This window comes from Rutidosis leptorrhynchoides, chromosome 1 (assembly GCF_046630445.1).
Source record: "Rutidosis leptorrhynchoides isolate AG116_Rl617_1_P2 chromosome 1, CSIRO_AGI_Rlap_v1, whole genome shotgun sequence".
Classification (NCBI taxonomy): domain Eukaryota; kingdom Viridiplantae; phylum Streptophyta; class Magnoliopsida; order Asterales; family Asteraceae; genus Rutidosis; species Rutidosis leptorrhynchoides.
This window is the reverse complement of record NC_092333.1, coordinates 155,093,330-155,112,030: the sequence shown is the minus strand read 5'-3', so window position 1 is coordinate 155,112,030 and position 18,701 is coordinate 155,093,330. Positions and strand designations below refer to the sequence as shown.

The window sequence follows — 18,701 nt, the reverse complement described above, 5'->3', positions numbered from 1 at the left end:
TTACATTTCCTTTTTTATGGGTAGTGATATATACACAACCAACTTTTACAAATACACAACCAAACATGCTTTACAGTATTGTACTGTACGACACTGTAAAGCATGTTTGGTTGTGTATTTGTAAAAATTGGTTATGAATATATCTATCACCCTTTTTTTATTGGCTATACTAGTTGCTCTTGAGATCCGTTTTTTTTTCCCAAAAATATATATATATAAAAAAAATTAAGACTCTCAACAAGTTCATCAGCCAAAACCGTTTCCGTCTTTATCAATTTAGCTTCCAGACCCATATTCAATAACCCTGCATCAACATATTTTGATTTTCTATTCTCAAAATCCAACAATTTTGTGACTAAAAAATTTCATACCTGATAACCCTTCTTCAACATATCAATTTAGCTTGGAACTCATTTCTTTATCAATTTACCTTTCAGATCCATATTCGATAACCCTAGCACTAGCCGATTTCATAATCTCGATTACAGGTATAATATTGTCATCCTTAATTTAATCAGCCTCAACGAGCTTATTTTATTTTTATTTTCTTTTAACATTTTATCTACAGAATTGAATTGAATATCGATCGATCGATGGGTGGAGATTCAAGTCTAGGGCAACTTCAACCCGATTATGACACGTGGTACTCTATTTATCAAAAAATAAACTCAACTACTGATCAAAATTTTTTCGGCCTAACTTGTGTTACATTTCGTCATATTCAAAATTCAAGTTGTAAAAGCTTGAAACTCCGATGCAGAAATTTTCACTCTATCATTGATTCCTCTACTATTCATAAATTGCTTAACCGGCATACGCAATTAGAGACATTGACTCTTGGCTGTCATGATTGCGATTCTTGCGAACATGTCACATATTCATGTTTAACACCATTGCAAAAGTATGGCTCTACATTGCACTCTCTTTATCTTGATCGGTGCGTTAAAATCACCGACATCGAACTTATATTTATTGCTTCTGCTTGTCGGTTGTTGTCTGTTATCAGTCTTAGTTTTACATCTGTTAGTGATCCTGGTTTGAAAATCTTATCAAAATCATGCAAATTTTTAAAAGATGTTAATCTTGTTCACTGCGAGAGTATTACTGACAATGGAGTATTTTTTCTTAACCAAAACTGTCGTCAACTCAGATCACTCAGAGTAAGTTGTTGTCGTAATATCACTGGCGTAGGGTTTAAAAACTGTTCTCCAACTCTTGCTTGTTTAGATGCTTATGAATGCAACTTGGATTCTAGGGCTGTTAGTCGAATTGTAAGTGGAGGTGATCTCGAGTGTCTAAATATTGGCGTTAATCCTCCTCCTATTAATTATGAACGCCCTTTGGTTGTGTTTAAACCTGATTGTTTAACATTTGCTTCAAAACTTAAATATCTTAACGTTTCTAGCTGCTCTTTTGCTGATGATGATGTTATAGTTAAAATCTCACGAGGTTGTCCTTTGTTACAAGAGTGGAACTTAACAGATTGTAACACGATTGGGATAACGGGTTGGGAGTCTATTGGATTATATTGTCAAAATTTGGAGACAATTCATGTTGGATTTTGTGTGAAACTTTGTGATAGAGGATTGTTGTGTATAGTTGATGGCTGCAAACGTTTGTCTGTGATATACATTGAGAAAAGCAGGAACCTTCTAGAAGGAATCGGTTTGTTTAGATTGCAAAGAGAGGATGTTGAGATCAAACCTCGATTATCATGGAAGCATGCCTCAATTTGGGCATTTAAAGCTTTTAAAAAGTTTGAAGAAAGAGGACATTGAAGATTCTACTTTGATTAATACATCCGTTATTCGTTTAATTTATTTATAATGTATTAGCGCGTGCTATTTAATATTTTAAACTCTGAATTTGTTGTTTTGTTTATGTGTTCAGACATTCATATCTTATCTGACAATTTCATGTCCTTCTAAGGACATTTGGGAAAAAAAAATTATTTGATTCAGTTATACTCATTTTCTCATGTGTACTTTAGTTTCTTTATACAAGAAAAAATTTAGTGGTGGCAATTCTGACCCATTTTCATATTAAACCACCATGATAATGTTCATTTTGATCTAATCATATAAGAAATATTGAAAATTCAGTTTAAGAACTATGCTTTAGGAGTTCTTTTGTAATAACGTGTGGTTTACTTCTTTCCACTTCCATGAAATGTAAGTGGCAATAGCTTTACATACTTTCTTTTGTTCTTTTAATCAAAAAAAGGTACACAACATATTTCAACCATAGAAAAAAGGTTCACAACCATTATCATTTTATAATTCAAATCATTTAAGGAGGATTTTTTTTGGGTCAAAATGATTCAAAGGTATGACATAAACAAACCATAAAACTGAAAAAGATGTAGTTTCACAACCATGCAAAAAAGATTATTTTTTGGTGTCCTGGTGCTTCAAAAATAAAGATCCTTTTTCGATGGTAAGAAAAACTTAGATATATTTTCATTGATATAAAATAAAAAGATTTGGTATCCAAAATGAAAATCTTGATTAATTTGTTTACATTTTAATGCCTATATGCAATTCTCATAATCTAAAAGTCAAACATTGTCCAATGCTTATGAAGAAAATCAAACATTGATGTTACTTAGCAAAAAGTTCAACTTTCATTTCTCTCTTTCAGCTAAAAAAAGTCAACTCTGGTTTATACATACAGTAGGGATACTCTTATCATTTTAACTGTATATCACTCAATATAATATAATTATAATGAAAAATATATAACATATAACAGAACCAGGAAAAATCAGATGAAAGGAAATATGATGTACTCCGAATAAAACAGGTTCCATACAAATCGATAGTACCCTGCTATCGCCTCCTGCAAGATGCCGACATGTCAAAGTACAGACAAATGAACATTTTAATGCGCACGATACGCATCACTAATAAGTAATAACTATAACACAACAACATTGAATTTATAAGTGACTCAATATATAAAAAATAATAATCAGCAAGTATTACCTGGGTGTAATTTGCACGCTCAAGTATCCATGCCTACATAAAATGGTTGTTAATTAGATTAAAAATAAAAACCCGTAAATCAAACGTAAGCATTTATCACTAGTTTCCAAGAGATAAAAAAAATCTCAGATACTAGAAAAATGAAGATTGAAATATAAAGAAATGTTCATGCAACAGAACTACAGAAGGGAGATGATATTACAGAGATTAAACAAAACCTGGTAAATCAAACATGAAGCTAAAATGGTATGTAATGGTATCATCAAGCTGCTCCTAAAAGCCTGCATTTCATTAAACAATTACTGTATAACAAATTGCGGCGCGTAATAAAAAAAAATTCAGATTTTTTATACTATTTTTGAATGTAAATGGTACATACGCATAAATTAATTATTTTTGTTAAAGAGGTATAATAAAAATAAATATAAAATAAAATACCAGTTTAAAAGAAAAGAAAAAAAGTCCAAAGCCATTTAAAGTGTATTATAGTGCATCCTAAATCATTTTTATATACATTATATTATTACTGAAATACGGAGTAGTATCACTTATTTCAAACATATATGAAAGACAATATATATTTTTTTTCAATTAGAAAATGAACAAAAAAAAAAAAAAGTGTTGTGGGTCAGTTATAATGACATGCCAACCCGACCAGTTTCCCCACCTCTACGTAACAACATGAAGTGGTTTTCACCTGAGGCATGTAAAGCGCTGCAACAATGGAACCAATATAATTGATCAGCAAAAGCCCTGACCCTAATAATGCAATGTTTCTTACTCCAAGTTTTGTTGCAAATGTAGAAATTTGAAACCTGTAAAATGAAATCATGAATGAGAAGTAAACGAGTTAACGGGAAATCGAGGATTACATTCATAGAGAATAAGTGTTAATTAATTTATTTTCAGAACTTACTTTCGGTCACCCTCTACATCAGGAAGATCTTTAGTGATGGCAATGACTAAAGCAAATAATGTAACGAACGTTGTGATAAAAGCCACCGGTGAGCTGTAAAATATTAATATTAATACATTAAACTCAAATGTACAAGAAGAAAAACATTAGCTAAAAAGTAACCAGGTGGTGCATTTCTAATGCATACAACCTCCTAGATCACATTATCAAGAGATTTTATTTATTACTATTTTTTATTTATTATTATGTTTTTGTATAATTTATAAGACAAATTTTTTAATAATTATAGCACTGCTGCCGATCAATCGAGTATGACGAGACCCATTCTGACATTTAATAGAAAGATACCAATTTTGACCCAGCCCATTGTTTTGACCTATTATGCATCACCCTGATCCACCCAAATTGCCACCTTAAACTGCTATCAATTTTCATGTGATAAAGGGGTGAAACATAACGCGAAATGAATTTATTCACCTCCATTGGAATGTTAGTCCCAGAGCTGCTCTAACCGCATAATATACACCAAAATTTAGAAGAAAACCTCTCACCTGAAAGAAAAGTCAACATGGTCAAAACTACCAACAACTTGCTGACATGTCATCCAGGTATCAGACCAGATTACCGTACATACGAAAACGAGTATAGTTTCTAAAAGTTGGTTAACTGAAATCAAATTTTTTTTAACTTCAATGGATTTCTGGCCTAAACCTGATATCGATGTTGACCAAATTTGGTTACCCTTTTTATGCAATTAACCATAGTTACTTTGACATGCAACTAGCTTATTACAAAACCATAATTAAAAATGAAAAATACAGAAATAAAGAGTACCGTTGCGATGATAAGAAACGCGACAACAGGAAATCGCTTCATTCGAAACGGTGGAACGGAATAAATGGTGCCCAAGAAAAGACCAAAAGTATAAAGAGAGGTAATGAACGGGCCAAAGTTCATCGCAACGATAATAACTCCTACGATTGCAAATGCTAACACCAAAAACCATGCTGACTGGACAGATAGATCTCCAGCAGCAATAGGTAGATACGGTTTATTCACCCTGGAAAATCAAACCAAAGTCAAAAATAAAATAAACTAAAAACAAAGTTGTATCAAGAAAGTTTGGATTTGCATCTTCAAACAGTTTATTGAATTAGGGTATGTTTGGATGACAAGTTTATGGGAACTTAAGTTTTTTTTTTTTTTTTTTTTTTTTTTTTTTTTTTTTTTGAAAAGCTTATGGGAGCTTAAGCTTATTTTTTTCATAAGCTCAAGCTAGCAGAATTGTTTGAGTGACAAAATTTCTAAAGCTTGAGCAGAATTGTTTGAGTGACAAAATTTCTAAAGCTTGTGAAAAAAAATAAGCTGTAGAAAAATAAGCTAGTTGAACTCTTGTAGTAGCTTATGAAAAAAAGTAGAGCTTATGAACTGGAAAATAAGCTTCAGCTAGTTTACCAAACACTTATAAAAAATAATAAGCATCGGCTACCAGCTTTAAAAATAAGCTCCAACTCTAGTCCATAAGCTCCAGCTCCAGCTTCAGCTAGTTTCATCCAAACACACCCCTAGCTTATAAAATAAGCTCCTAGCTTATGAAATGAGAAATTACATAGTTATCCTTAATATAACTATTTATCATATGTTTTATTGTCATTTTTGGTCAATACAAAGCTATAAGCTCCAACTAATTTTTCAAACACTTATTAAAAAAATATGCTCCAACTTCTAGTTAGAAAAATGAACTCCATCTACCAGCTTCAGCTACTTTCACCAAACACACCCTTATTATCCAAAGTTCCAAACAGTTTCGTACAAACAAATTTATTTTGAAAAAAATCCATTCATAACCGGCACAGTTACCCGTATTCTAGATCCAAACACCCCTTACATTGCTACATTTGCTTATATGCAACTATGATTTTATAAAAAGTAGTGTATATGCTATATGCTATGTACTTACTTATCAATACCAATATCGTAGATTTGATTGATGCCAACGATATAGCCATTTCCACATATCAAAGCAACAAGACCTGAAAACGCTTTGAGCAAAAGTGACCACCGAATCAAGTTCGGGTTTTCAAGCAGAGCTCTCGTTACTAAAGACCTATCAACGAAACCAGATTATTATCAGTATAAATGCAACAATAAACGTCGCAACAAGTGGACGAACATCAGTTATAACTTGTAAATTTTTCTCTTACACTGATCCTAATGCGGTCCCACGAATAGTATGGGGTCTTAGAAACCTCCAAAATGCATCTTTAAAGTCTGCAACTTTATTCAATGCGGGATCGGATCCAGCAGAACCAACTTGACTGCAAGCCTGTTGGTCACAGCAATTACAAAAACAAAGCTGAAAACTTTTTAAATTGAATCGAATAAAAACTAAGTTGATCCATACAAATGAGCAGTGATTGTATGTCAATTAAACAACAGAAACCCTAAATTAATTAGAAACTAACAATGGCAATTGAAGTAACAAAATAAGCAAAATACAACAGTATTCAACAACTAAAATACTCAAATACAACACAAATAACCATACAATTTTAAAGTTTTTCAAGCTCAATTAGACTACCTTGAAAATCGATATGGATTTAAAACATACAACGGATTATTCTATGGATAATTAAATCAAATTTCACATCAATGATGACTTGATATAGATACATGAAAAAAAAATACTAACACAGAAATTCATACCAGCTAATAGATAATTAAATGAACATATGAATAAATTAAAAAAAAAAAAAAAAACAACATACCTTGATGGAAAATTGGTTCGGGACTTTGTTTAAAACGAGTCTTGATGATGAGGTTTTTGTTATGGTAGTGTAGATGATATTGGTTTTCAGAGAAGAAGTATTATAGAATTCGCATTTGGTGTGATTATTGAATTTATTAACAAAAAAAGGATATTTTTTGATGTAATGTGAAGAAGATGATGAAGTATGAGTATGAAGTTGTTTTAGGGGTGAAGAAGAAGATGAGACTGATAACTCCATTAGTTGTGAGGGGTAGAATCAAACTTCTGTTTGCTACTACTTGCTGTTTTTTTTTTTTTTTTTTTTTTTTTTTTTTTTTTTTTTTTATTCATCTTTCTGCTAGTTGGGTAGGTAATTTTACTCTTTATTTAAAAAAAAAAGTGTTTCCTCACGTTAGTAGTTTTACTTTTTATTGTCAGCTTTGCAAAAAAAGTTTTACTTTTTATTGTAACTTTTTTTTATTTGCTTAAGAGCTTCAATTTTCGACTAATCTTGAGGTGACAACCTATATTACAAGTTACCTGTAGTCATGTATGGTGAAACTTCGTGTCTACGGGAGAATTTTTTGATGCTCCATGAATTCGAACTACTGACCTCTCTTGCTACTTTAATGGGAAAGTCGGGACTACTGACCTCGCTTGCTATTTTACAAGCTGTCCAGAGTCATGTATGGTGTTGTGTTTTCAAGTGTTAAAAGTCTCTTTATGATTTGAAGCAGGCTCCGTGTGTCTGGTTTCAACGATTCGCTGGTTATGTTCAGCGTCTTAGCTTTCAGCATAGCAGATGTGACAACTCTTTATTTATTTACCGACGCGACACAAATAGAGCATATCTGTTGATCGATGTGTATGACATTATTTTAATTGCATCTTCGACAGCCTTTCTACATCTATCATGGTCTATTGTGGCAATGTTAGTGGAATTTACATGTATGGGAACCCTGTACTGAAATGTCCCGTTCATATCGATTATAGACGTTCCATATTAATTGATTTCGTTGCGAGGTTTTTGACCTCTATATGAGACGTTTTTCAAAGACTGCATTCGATTTTAAAACAAACCATAACCTTTATTTTATTTTATCGATAAAGGTTTAAAAATATTACGACGATTATCAAATAATGATAATATAAAATATAGCGTTTTCACACGATTATTACATAATGGTTTACAATAATATCACACATCAATTTAAATCCTCGAATGCAGTTTTTAAACAATATTATACAAGCATGTTGACTCCAACTCTTGTCCATAAATTAACATGCAACAGCGGAAGCTCTTAATAATCACATGAGAATAAACATGCTTTAAACGTCAACAAAAATGTTGGTGAGTTATAGGTTTAACCTATATATTTATCAGATCGTAATAATAGACCACAAGATTTTCATTTCCTTTTCTCAATAACATGCAATCTGCATAAAAATCATTCATATGATGAACACCTGGTAACCGACCTTAACAGGATGCATATAGAATATCCCCATCATTCCGGGACTCTCATCGGACATGATAAATCGAAGTACTAAAGCATCCGTAACTCAGATGAGGCTTGTTGGGCCCAATAGATCTATCTTTAGGATTCGCGTCAATTGGTGGCAATTATAATAAACACCAATTCTTAGGCTACCAAGCTAAAAAGGGGCATATTCGGTTCGATAATTCAACATAGAATGTAATTTTAATCACTTGTGTCTATTTTGTAAAACATTTATAAAACTGCATGTATTCTAATCCCAAAAATAATAGATTTTAAAAGTGGGACTATAACTCACTTTCACAGATTTTCACTTCGTCGGAAAATAAGACTTGGCCACGGGTCGATTCACGAACCTATAACAAATATGTACATATATATCAAAGTATGATTTAAATATATTCACAACATTTTTTATTACGTTTTTATGATTTAAGTTTGTTAAGTTAGCAGTCCTCATTAGTAACCTACAACTAGTTGTCCACAGTTAGATGTGCTGAAATAAATCAATATAAATTATCTCGAATCAATCCACGACCCAGTGTATACAAGTCTCAGGGTTAGATCACAACTCAAAGTATATATATTATTTTGGAATCAACCTCAACCATGTATAGCTAACTCAAACATTACTGCATATAGAGTGTCTATGGTTGTTCCGAAATATATATATAGATGGGTCGATATGATATGTCAAAACATTGCATACGTGTATATGGTATCCCAAGATTACATAATATGTATAATACAATATAAATTAGTTAGGATATGTTTAGTCTAGATTTGTTACAAAATTTTCGTAGCTAAAACTAGCAAATTTATCCAATTTTGTTTTACCCGTCATTTCTTCGTTTCAAATCCGTTTTGAGTGATTCAAGTTGCTATGTGAAACGACCCGTCAAAGTACACTTGACGATCATCGTTATCTTGGTCCCACAGCTTGATCGAAACTCTATATGAATTTAATAAAACAACCTTGCATTCTTTATTTAAAAATGATTTCCTATAAAGGAAATCTACTAAAATGTATAAGTTTAGAAAAACTATACATAAATATTTTAACCAAAAGTTGACCAAAACAAAGTCAACAAACACCCACTATTTAATGTAACGAAATAGAATGCAAGTTAATGTTTAACATGAAATGTCCTGATCATATTGATTATAAACATTCCATATTAATTGATTTCGTTGCGAGGTTTGGACCTCTATATGAGACGTTTTTCAAAGACTGCATTCATTTTTAAAATAACCATAACCTTTATTTTATAGATAAAGGTTTAAAAAACATTACGTAGATTATCAAATAATGATAATCTAAAATATACCGTTTACACACGACCATTACATAATGGTTTACAATAAGAATATATTACATCAAAAATAAGTTTCTTGAATGCAGTTTTTACATAATATCATACAAGCATGGACTCCAAATCTTGTCCTTATTTTAGTATGCAACAGCGGAAGCTCTTAATAATCACCTGAGAATAAACATGCTTTAAACGTCAACAAAAATGTTGGTGAGTTATAGGTTTAACCTATATATTATCAAATCATAATAATAGACCACAAGATTTCATATTTCAATATACATCCCATACATAGAGATAAAATTCATTTATATGGTGAACACCTGGTAACCGACATTAACAAGATGCATATAAGAATATCCCCTATCATTCCGGAAAATCCTTCGGACATGATAAAAACAACATCGAAGTACTAAAGCATCCGGTACTTTGGATGGGGTTTGTTAGGCCCAATAGATCTATCTTTAGGATTCGCGTCAATTAGTAGATCGGTTTACTAATTCTTAGGCTACCAAGCAAAAGGGGCATATTCGGCTTCGATCATTCACCCATATAATGTAGTTTCATTTACTTGTATCTATTTCGTAAAACATTTATAAAACTGCATGTATTCTCATCCCAAAATATTAGATTTTAAAAGTGGGACTATAACTCACTTTCACAGATTTTTACTTCGTCGAGAAGTAAGACTTGGCCACTGGTCGATTCACGAACCTATAACAAATATGTACATATATCAAAGTATGTTCAAAATATATTTACACCATTTTTAATACGTTTTAATGTTTTAAGTTTATTAAGTCAGCTGTCCTCGTTAGTAACCTACAACTAGTTGTCCACAATTAGATGTACAGAAATAAATCGATATATATTATCTTGAATCAATCCACGACCTAGTGTATACACGTCTCAGGCTAGATCACAACTCAAAGTATATATATTTTTGGAATCAACCTCAACCCTGTATAGCTAACTCCAACATTACTGCATATAGAGTGTCTATGGTTGTTCCAAATAATATATATACATGGGTCGATATGATATGTCAAAACATTTGCATACGTGTCTATGGTATCCCAAGATTACATTAGAATACATGTATAATACAATATAAGTTAGCTAGGATATGATTTGTATAGAATTGTTACAATATTTCCCGTAGCTACAACAATCAAAAATATCCAATCTTGTTTTACCCATAACTTCTTCGTTTTAAATCCGATTTGAGTGAATCAAATTGTTATGGTTTCATATTGAACTCTATTTTATGAATCTAAACAGAAAAAGTATAGTTTTATAGTCGTAAATATAAGTTACAAGTCGTTTTTTTAGAGGTAGTCATTTCAGTCGAAAGAACGACGTCTTGGTGACCATTTTGAAAAACATACTTCCACTTTGAGTTTAACCATGATTTTTGGATATAGTTTCATGTTCATAAGAAAAATCATTTTCCCATAAGAACAACTTTTAAATCAAAGTTTATCATAGTTTTTAATTAACTAACCCAAAACAGCCCGCGGTGTTACTACGACGGCGTATATCCGGTTTTACGGTGTTTTTCGTGTTTTTCGATTTTAAATCATTAAGTTAGCATATAATATAGATATAGAACATGTGTTTAGTTGATTTTAAAAGTCAAGTTAGAAGGATTAACTTTTGTTTGCGAACAAGTTTATAATTAACTAAACTATGTTCTAGTGATTACATGTTCAAATCTTCGAATAAGATAGTTTTATATGTATGAATCGAATGATGTTATGAACATCATTACTACCTTAAGTTTAGTAGGTAAATCTACTGTAAGTGACAAGAAATGATCTAGCTTCAAAGGATCTTGGATGGCTTGAAAGTTCTTGAAGTAGAATCATGACACGAAAACAAGTTCAAGTAAGATCATCACTCGAATTAAGATAGTTATAGTTATAGGAATTGAATCAAAGTTTGTATATGACTATTACCTTGATTTGGAATGATATCTTACTGTAAACAACAAGGATTTCTTGAGGTTGGATGATCACTTTACAATATTGGAAGTGAGCTAGTAAACTTGGAAGTATTCTTGATTTTATGAAACTAGAACTTGTAGAATTTATGAAGAACACTTAGAAGTTGAAGATGGAACTTGAGAGGGATCAATTAGATGAAGAAAATTGAAGAATGAAAGTGTTTGTAGGTGTTTTTGGTCGTTGGTATATGGATTATATATAAATGATATGTAATTTTATTTTCATGTAAATAAGTCATGAATGATTACTAATATTTTTGTAATTTTATGAAATATTTCATGCTAGTTGCCAAATGATGGTTCCCACATGTGTTAGGTGACTCACATGGGCTGCTAAGAGCTAATCATTGGAGTGTATATACCAATAGTACATACATCTAAAAGCTGTGTATTGTACCAGTACGAATACGGGTGCATACGAGTAGAATTGTTGATGAAACTGAACGAGGATGTAATTGTAAGCATTTTTGTTAAGTAGAAGTATTTTGATAAGTGTCTTGAAGTCTTTCAAAAGTGTATGAATACATATTAAAACACTACATGTATATATATTTTAACTGAGTCGTTAAGTCATCGTTAGTCGTTACATGTAAATGTTGATTTGAAACCTTTAAGTTAACGATCTGGTTAAATATTGTTAACCCAATGTTTATTATATCTAATGAGATGTTAAATTAATATATTATCATGATATTATGATATATTAATATATCTTAATATGATATATACACATTTAAATGTCGTTACAACGATAATCGTTACATATATGTCTCGTTTCGAAATCCTTAAGTTAGTATTCTTGTTTTTACATATGTAGTTCATTGTTAATATACATAATGACATGTTTACTTATAATTTATCATGATTAAACATAGTGTATCAATATCTTAATATGATTCATATGTATTTAGTAAGACGTTGTTATAACGATAATCGTTATATATATCGTTTCGAGTTTCTTAAATCAATAAACTCAATTTTATGTATATAACTCATAGTTAAAATACCTAATGAGATACTTAATTATCATAAAATCATGTTAACTCTATATATAATCATATATATGTCATCATATATTTTTTACAAGTTTTGACGTTCGTGAATCACCGGTCAACTTGGGTGGTCAATTGTCTATATGAAACCTATTTCAATTAATCAAGTCTTAAAAAGTTTGATTGCTTAACATGTTGGAAACACTTAATCATGTAAATATAAATTTCATTTAATATATATAAACATGGAAAAGTTCGGGTCACTACAGTACCTACCCGTTAAATAAATTTCATCCTGAAATTTTAAGCAGTTGGAGGTGTTGACGTATCTTCTAGAAATAAGTGCGGGTATTTCTTCTTCATCTGATCTTCTCGTTCCCAGGTGAACTCGGGTACTCTACGAGCATTCCATCGAACTTTAACAATTGGTATCTTGTTTTGCTTAAGTCTTTTAACCTCACGATCCATTATTTCGACGGGTTCTTCGACGAATTGAAGTTTTTTGTTGATTTGGATTTCGTCTAATGGAATAGTGAGATCTTCTTTAGTAAAACATTTCTTCAAATTTGAGACGTGGAAAGTGTTATGTACAGCCGTGAGTTATTGTGGTAATTCAAGTCGGTAAGCTACTGGTCCGACACAATCAATAATCTTGAATGGTCCTATATACCTTGGATTTAATTTCCCTCGTTTACCAAATCGAACAACGCCTTTCCAAGGTGCAACCTTAAGCATGACCATCTCTCCAATTTTAAATTCTATATCTTTTCTTTTAATGTTAGCGTAGCTCTTTTGTCGACTTTGGGCGATTTCAACCGTTGTTGAATTTGGATGATCTTCTCGGTAGTTTCTTGTATTATCTCCGGACCCGTAATCTGTCTATCCCCCACTTCACTCCAACAAATTGAAGACCTGCACTTTCTACCATAAAGTGCTTCAAACGGCGCCATCTCAATTCTTGAATGGTAGCTGTTGTTGTAGGAAAATTCTGCTAACGGTAGATGTCGATCCCAACTGTTTCCGAAATCAATAACACATGCTTGTAGCATGTCTTCAAGCATTTTTATCGTCCTTTCGCTCTGCCCATCAGTTTGTGGATGATAGGCAGTACTCATGTCTAGACGAGTTCCTAATGCTTGCTGTAATGTCTGCTAGAATCTTGTAATAAATCTGCCATCCCTATCAGAGATAATAGAGATTGGTATTCCATGTCTGGACACGACTTCCTTCAAATACAGTCGTGCTAACTTCTCCATCTTGTCATCTTCTCTTATTGGCAGGAAGTGTGCTGATTTGGTGAGACGATCAACTATTACCCAAATAGTATCAAAACCACTTGCAGTCCTTGGCAATTTAGTGATGAAATCTATGGTAATGTTTTCCCATTTCCATTCCGGGATTTTGGGTTGTTGAAGTTGTAACATCCCGCATTTTTCCGTTAAATTATTTTAACGCCGTCTTTTTTTTTTTATTTATTTAATATCCTCAGCATCTCGATTCGTATCCTCTTTTAGCTACATTCTTAAAATATTTTCGTTATTGGATTATAACGTCCCCCGTACTCTCGTGAAGTTAAATATTTCGTTTGGTTAATTCCCGCACCCGACAACAAACTTGAGGGACTAGTTTCGCCAAGGTGCCAAACATTTGACTAGGTCAAATGGTCAACACCTCCTCTTATCCACTCATTTCACCTCCCACTTTCTTTTTTTCTTTTCTCTCCACCATTTTTGAACTCAAAACACCCATTCACTAAATTCATCATCTATTTCCATTCAAGCAATCAAACATCAAAACAAATTATATATTCGTGATCCTCTCTTCATCCTCTTCGATTTGGTACCAATTTCATCACATTTGGGTAACATTTCTAAATCACTAGATTTCTTTAAATTCATGTTCTTGAGTTAAAAGGTTGTTAATTAGTGTCTATGGCTCAAGTCTAGTATGATTATGTGTTTTGTATGCTTGTTCTTGCTATTTTGGTGTAACTAGCTCATATTGAAAGAATGCTTGTTTAATCTTGAGTTTTAGGTGTACATATGTTATTTGATGATGAAAATTCATGTTTTAATTGTGTTCCTAACATCACTAGCTTCAAATTGGTATGTAGTTTGACATGGATTAGTTTCATAAGCAAGATTGTTGATTTTATGATTTTGGGTTAGGGTTTGATAAAAGTAAATTGAATATTTGATGCATTAAATGCTTAGCAATGTTAATTGTAAGTGTCTAGTTGTGTTGTATGCTTGATTATCTTCAAAACGGCGTATTACACATGTGCATTAATTTACCGAATCATAATATGGCATTTATGAACTTGGAGTAATAAATGATGAGCATTAATGGTGATTTTGATATAAGTTGTTTGGTTTTGATTGAGTAGATGCGTTTAGTTATTCTCCTTGTCAAATTACCTTTCTCATGTTATATGATATGCGTTTTAAGTGTTTTCGGTGCATGAAATATGTTAAAATGAGTTTTGGTTCGTTACTTAAGTTATTTTTTTTCTGCAATCAGCACTTTCCCAGGTTATGCGCGCCGCGCGTGCACCTGCGCACCGCGCAAATCAGAAAAACCAAATAAATGGTTCCCTTGGTCGAGTTCTGACCTGGTATTGCACATGGGTGCGCGCCGCGCAACCCATTGCGCACCGCGCAAATGGCCCAGGCCAACTTCCTTGTCTTTAAACGCTCCCAAAATGTTTCCCGCTTAACCGTAACTCCGATTAACATGAAACTTGACTATTATGCTCGTATATGACTTCTCATCATGAGAAAATTGTCGGACACCCGACCCGACCTCGTTGACTTTGACTTTGACCAAGTTTGACTTTTAGTCAAACTTAACCAAACAATTATACGATCGTTCTAACATGCTTAATTACTTGTATCGTGCATGAAACTTGACTAATTGATTCACATGCTACATAATCGAGTTGTAACGAGCCATAGGACTAATTGAACATCTTTGACCGTTTGTGTTTACCGTTATTGATATAACCTATATGTTTAGGTCAAGACTAGCTTTGTCTTTGCACGCGTTTACTTGTTGAAGTACTTTATTAACTCTTGCACGCAAGGTGAGATCATAGTCCCACTTTTACTCTTTTTGAACTTATATTTGGGATGAGAAAACATAAACAATTCTTTTGAACTAAGTGAACACAAGAACGGGAAAACAAACATTCTACATACGAGTTTAGAACAAAAATCCTCAATTCGATTATCATTAGTTACACTTGACGGGTGTAAGCGAGAACTTATGTTATATGGCCATATGGGTTGACAACCCTCATCTTTGACGGTTCGCTACCGTCTACAGATGAAATATATTTTCGAGAATCAGTGTTTGTTCTAGCACTATGGATGGGGTATACAATGGATGGAATGTTAAGCTTTGATAATTGGGTGCTCGTGAATATTAACTTTTAGAATGTATTACTATTATTTCAACTTTTCAAACCTTGTGGTTCGACTTACTTACTTTTACTCACTTACTTACTTAAACCTATGATTTCACCAACGTTTTCGTTGACAGATTTCTATGTTTTTCTCAGGGCTTGCACGATATGTGAAACATGCTTCCGCTTACTATTTGATACTTGCATTGGATGTCGAGTATACATGCATTTCATGGAGCGTCTTTTGACTTTACTTTAAACCGTGTCGTCTAGATTTCATTTGTACTTATAACCTTGTAACTTAACTTTTGGTTGAACAATTCTTGTAAACTTTGGAAACAATCTTTATTTTGAAATGAAGGCGACATATTTTGGTCAAACGTTGTCATAAAGACTTATGACCAGGTGATGGGACCCATGTAGACGATGCCGTCACTTGACGATTTATCGGGGTCGTTACAAGTGGTATCAGAGCCTTGGTTGTAGGGATTTAGAGTTCATTTGTGTCCACCCCGAGTCATAGGGTACATAGGTGAATCTAGACTACAACCGGCATATAGACTGAAGTAGGAATTACTTGACTATGTGTGCATTTATACTCGAACTCTTCTATCATATCTAACTCGTATTCGATCTTGATCTTACGTTGATAAATTTTGTTGACGCGCCACCTTGACTTTATAAAGTAATGTTAAATGCACATGTAAATCAGGGTAATATAATTTCCGGGATTATATTACGGTGATTCACATGGACGTTCCGACATTATGACGTAAAGAATTTAAGGCGAGTCAAGGAAAAATTTCCTCTCTATCCTTATTCCATACTCCGGTTAGTATTGTTGAAAATACTAACCAACGATATTCTTGTGTCATGAAGGAACAATGGCTCACCAAGGTCAACACAATACTCCTCTCGAAACCCTAGAACAAGCTCTTCAACGAATGATAACCACCGCCGTGGGTACGGCCGTGGCCGATCACTTTTCTAACAACAACAATCATGGAACCGGTAATTCAAACGAAGGTTGCTCCTACAAGAACTTCATGAAGTACAATCCTTCCACTTTCGATGGAACCGGAGGACCGGTTACTCTCACCCGATGCTTTGAACAAATGGAGACCGTTTTTAACACAAGCGGTTGTCGAGACCAAGATGAGGTCAAGTTTTCCACCCTCACTTTCACCGGCATTGCTCTCTCGTGGTGGAACACGTATGTACAATTGGTGGGAAGCGATGAAGCCCACACACTCTCTTGGACCGAATTAAGAGAAAGAATGATCACCGAATACTTCCCGCGCGACGAGACTCGAAGGCTCGAGCAGGGTCTAAGGAATTTAAAAACGGTCGGGAACGACCTCGAAGCTTATAATCAACGGTTTACCGAACTAGTCATAATGTGTCCAAATATCATGACTCCCGAATCCCTAAGAGTTGAACTTTACATGGATGGCCTCCCTAAGAGCATTCAACACAGGGTAATGACACCTCTACCCACTAACCTACAAGAGGCTTTACCAATGGCCCGCCATACTTTAGACACGGCGAATGAAATGGAAACGCCGGCACCAATGGTCGAGAACCAATCGAGCGGCAATAAAAGAACATGGGAAGCCTCTCAATCAAGCAACCACAACCACAACAACCTCTCCAAGAAGCCTTTCGCCTCCAACGACAAGAAAGGCTATACCGGAAAACTACCTTTTTGTAACGAATGCCGCAAGCATCACTTTGAAAGATGTGGCAGGTTCCGCCACCGGCGCCAAGGAAGTGGTCACATCGCCAAACATTGTGGAAGTGCCACCCCCATCACTCAAAAGGGACCCAACCCACGAAAGTTGGTCACTTGCTACGCATGTGGCCAAACGGGTCATTTTAGGAATGAATGCCCAAATAAGAAAATCAACCCCAACGCACGCCGTTGAACTTTCAACATCAACGCCTAGGATGCCCGAGACAACGATGGACTAGTCACGGGTACGTTTCTTCACAACAAACCGTATGTTTCATACTTATTCGATTCAATTACCGCTAGACGTTTTACAACCAAGACTTTGACTTGTACTCATTACATTCCACCTTTTTCCCTTAGATACTACTTAGGCAATTTAAGCGACCAACGAAAAGATATTGTGTGTCTATAAATTCTATCGGAGGATATACGTTAAGAATATTGACTTGACACCTATAGAACTAGGGAACTCAGAACCTATTCGTTAAGGAGAAATTGTTTCCCTACAACTAGGTATAGATTATTGTGAACTAAATAATTTTCGGTTGAAAACCGATACCCTCTTCCTCGTATCCATGACCACCTGATTACTTGCATGAATCCCGTGTGCATTCCAAAACGACCTCCGTTCCGGTTATCATCAATTGGGGGTTAAGGGAGACGATGTCTCCTAAGCCATTTCCGAACTCGCAACGTTAGTTGTAAATCTCTCTTAGTACCGTTTGATTTATTTAGGACTCCGTCCGTATTCATGAACCTCCTAAACCACGTATGCAACTTATCTAGACAAATCTGTTATCGTATTTATAGATGACATCTTAACTTATTTAAGTAAAGAAGGAAAACGAACAACATCACCATCTTACGCTCGAACTTTTGAGAAAAGAGCAACTTTATACCAAATTCTCCGAGTGAGAATTTCTGTTGAACGAAGTCCAATTTTCTAGACCATGATGTTAATGGTCAAGGCATTACAATCAATCTCGAAATCAAGCCACATGTAATCAGGAAACTCTCCCAACTCAGACTTGTATTCGTAAAATCTTAGATCTCGTCTATTTTTACCGAAGATTCATTTCTGACTTTTCTCGTGTTACACGACTTTTAA

At 33.7% G+C, this 18,701-nt stretch overlaps 2 protein-coding genes across 2 annotated transcripts; one reads left to right on the top strand and one right to left on the bottom strand.

Annotated features, from left to right (window-relative positions):
* Positions 1-270: 270 nt before the first annotated feature.
* On the top strand, positions 271-1,936 carry LOC139866413 (F-box/LRR-repeat protein 12-like). Its single transcript, XM_071854648.1, has 2 exons — positions 271-488; positions 569-1,936. The coding sequence occupies exon 2, from the start codon at positions 594-596 to the stop codon at positions 1,776-1,778; it is 1,185 nt and encodes a 394-aa protein (XP_071710749.1). The 5' UTR covers positions 271-488; positions 569-593; the 3' UTR covers positions 1,779-1,936.
* A 672-nt stretch (positions 1,937-2,608) lies between these two features.
* Positions 2,609-6,943, bottom strand: LOC139866402 (homogentisate solanesyltransferase, chloroplastic-like). The gene is made up of 10 exons (XM_071854639.1): positions 6,669-6,943; positions 6,105-6,226; positions 5,861-6,007; positions 4,735-4,960; positions 4,378-4,451; positions 3,901-3,993; positions 3,682-3,799; positions 3,203-3,265; positions 2,985-3,017; positions 2,609-2,838 (listed from the first exon to the last, which is right to left on the bottom strand). The coding sequence occupies exons 1-10, from the start codon at positions 6,906-6,908 to the stop codon at positions 2,764-2,766; spliced, it is 1,191 nt and encodes a 396-aa protein (XP_071710740.1). The 5' UTR covers positions 6,909-6,943; the 3' UTR covers positions 2,609-2,763.
* Positions 6,944-18,701: the final 11,758 nt, after the last annotated feature.

Bases quoted from the DNA above. Each gene is read 5' to 3' on its own strand.
- LOC139866402 (XM_071854639.1), bottom strand. From the start codon at position 6,908: ATGGAGTTATCAGTCTCATCTTCTTCTTCACCCCTAAAACAACTTCAT. The intron at 6,008-6,104 runs GTAAGAGAAAAA...TTTCGTTGATAG, and splicing joins GGGACCGCATTAGGATCAGT to GTCTTTAGTAACGAGAGCTC. The intron at 3,266-3,681 runs GTGAAAACCACT...AATGAAATGCAG, and splicing joins CAGCGCTTTACATGCCTCAG to GCTTTTAGGAGCAGCTTGAT.
- LOC139866413 (XM_071854648.1), top strand. From the start codon at position 594: ATGGGTGGAGATTCAAGTCTAGGGCAACTTCAACCCGATTATGACACG.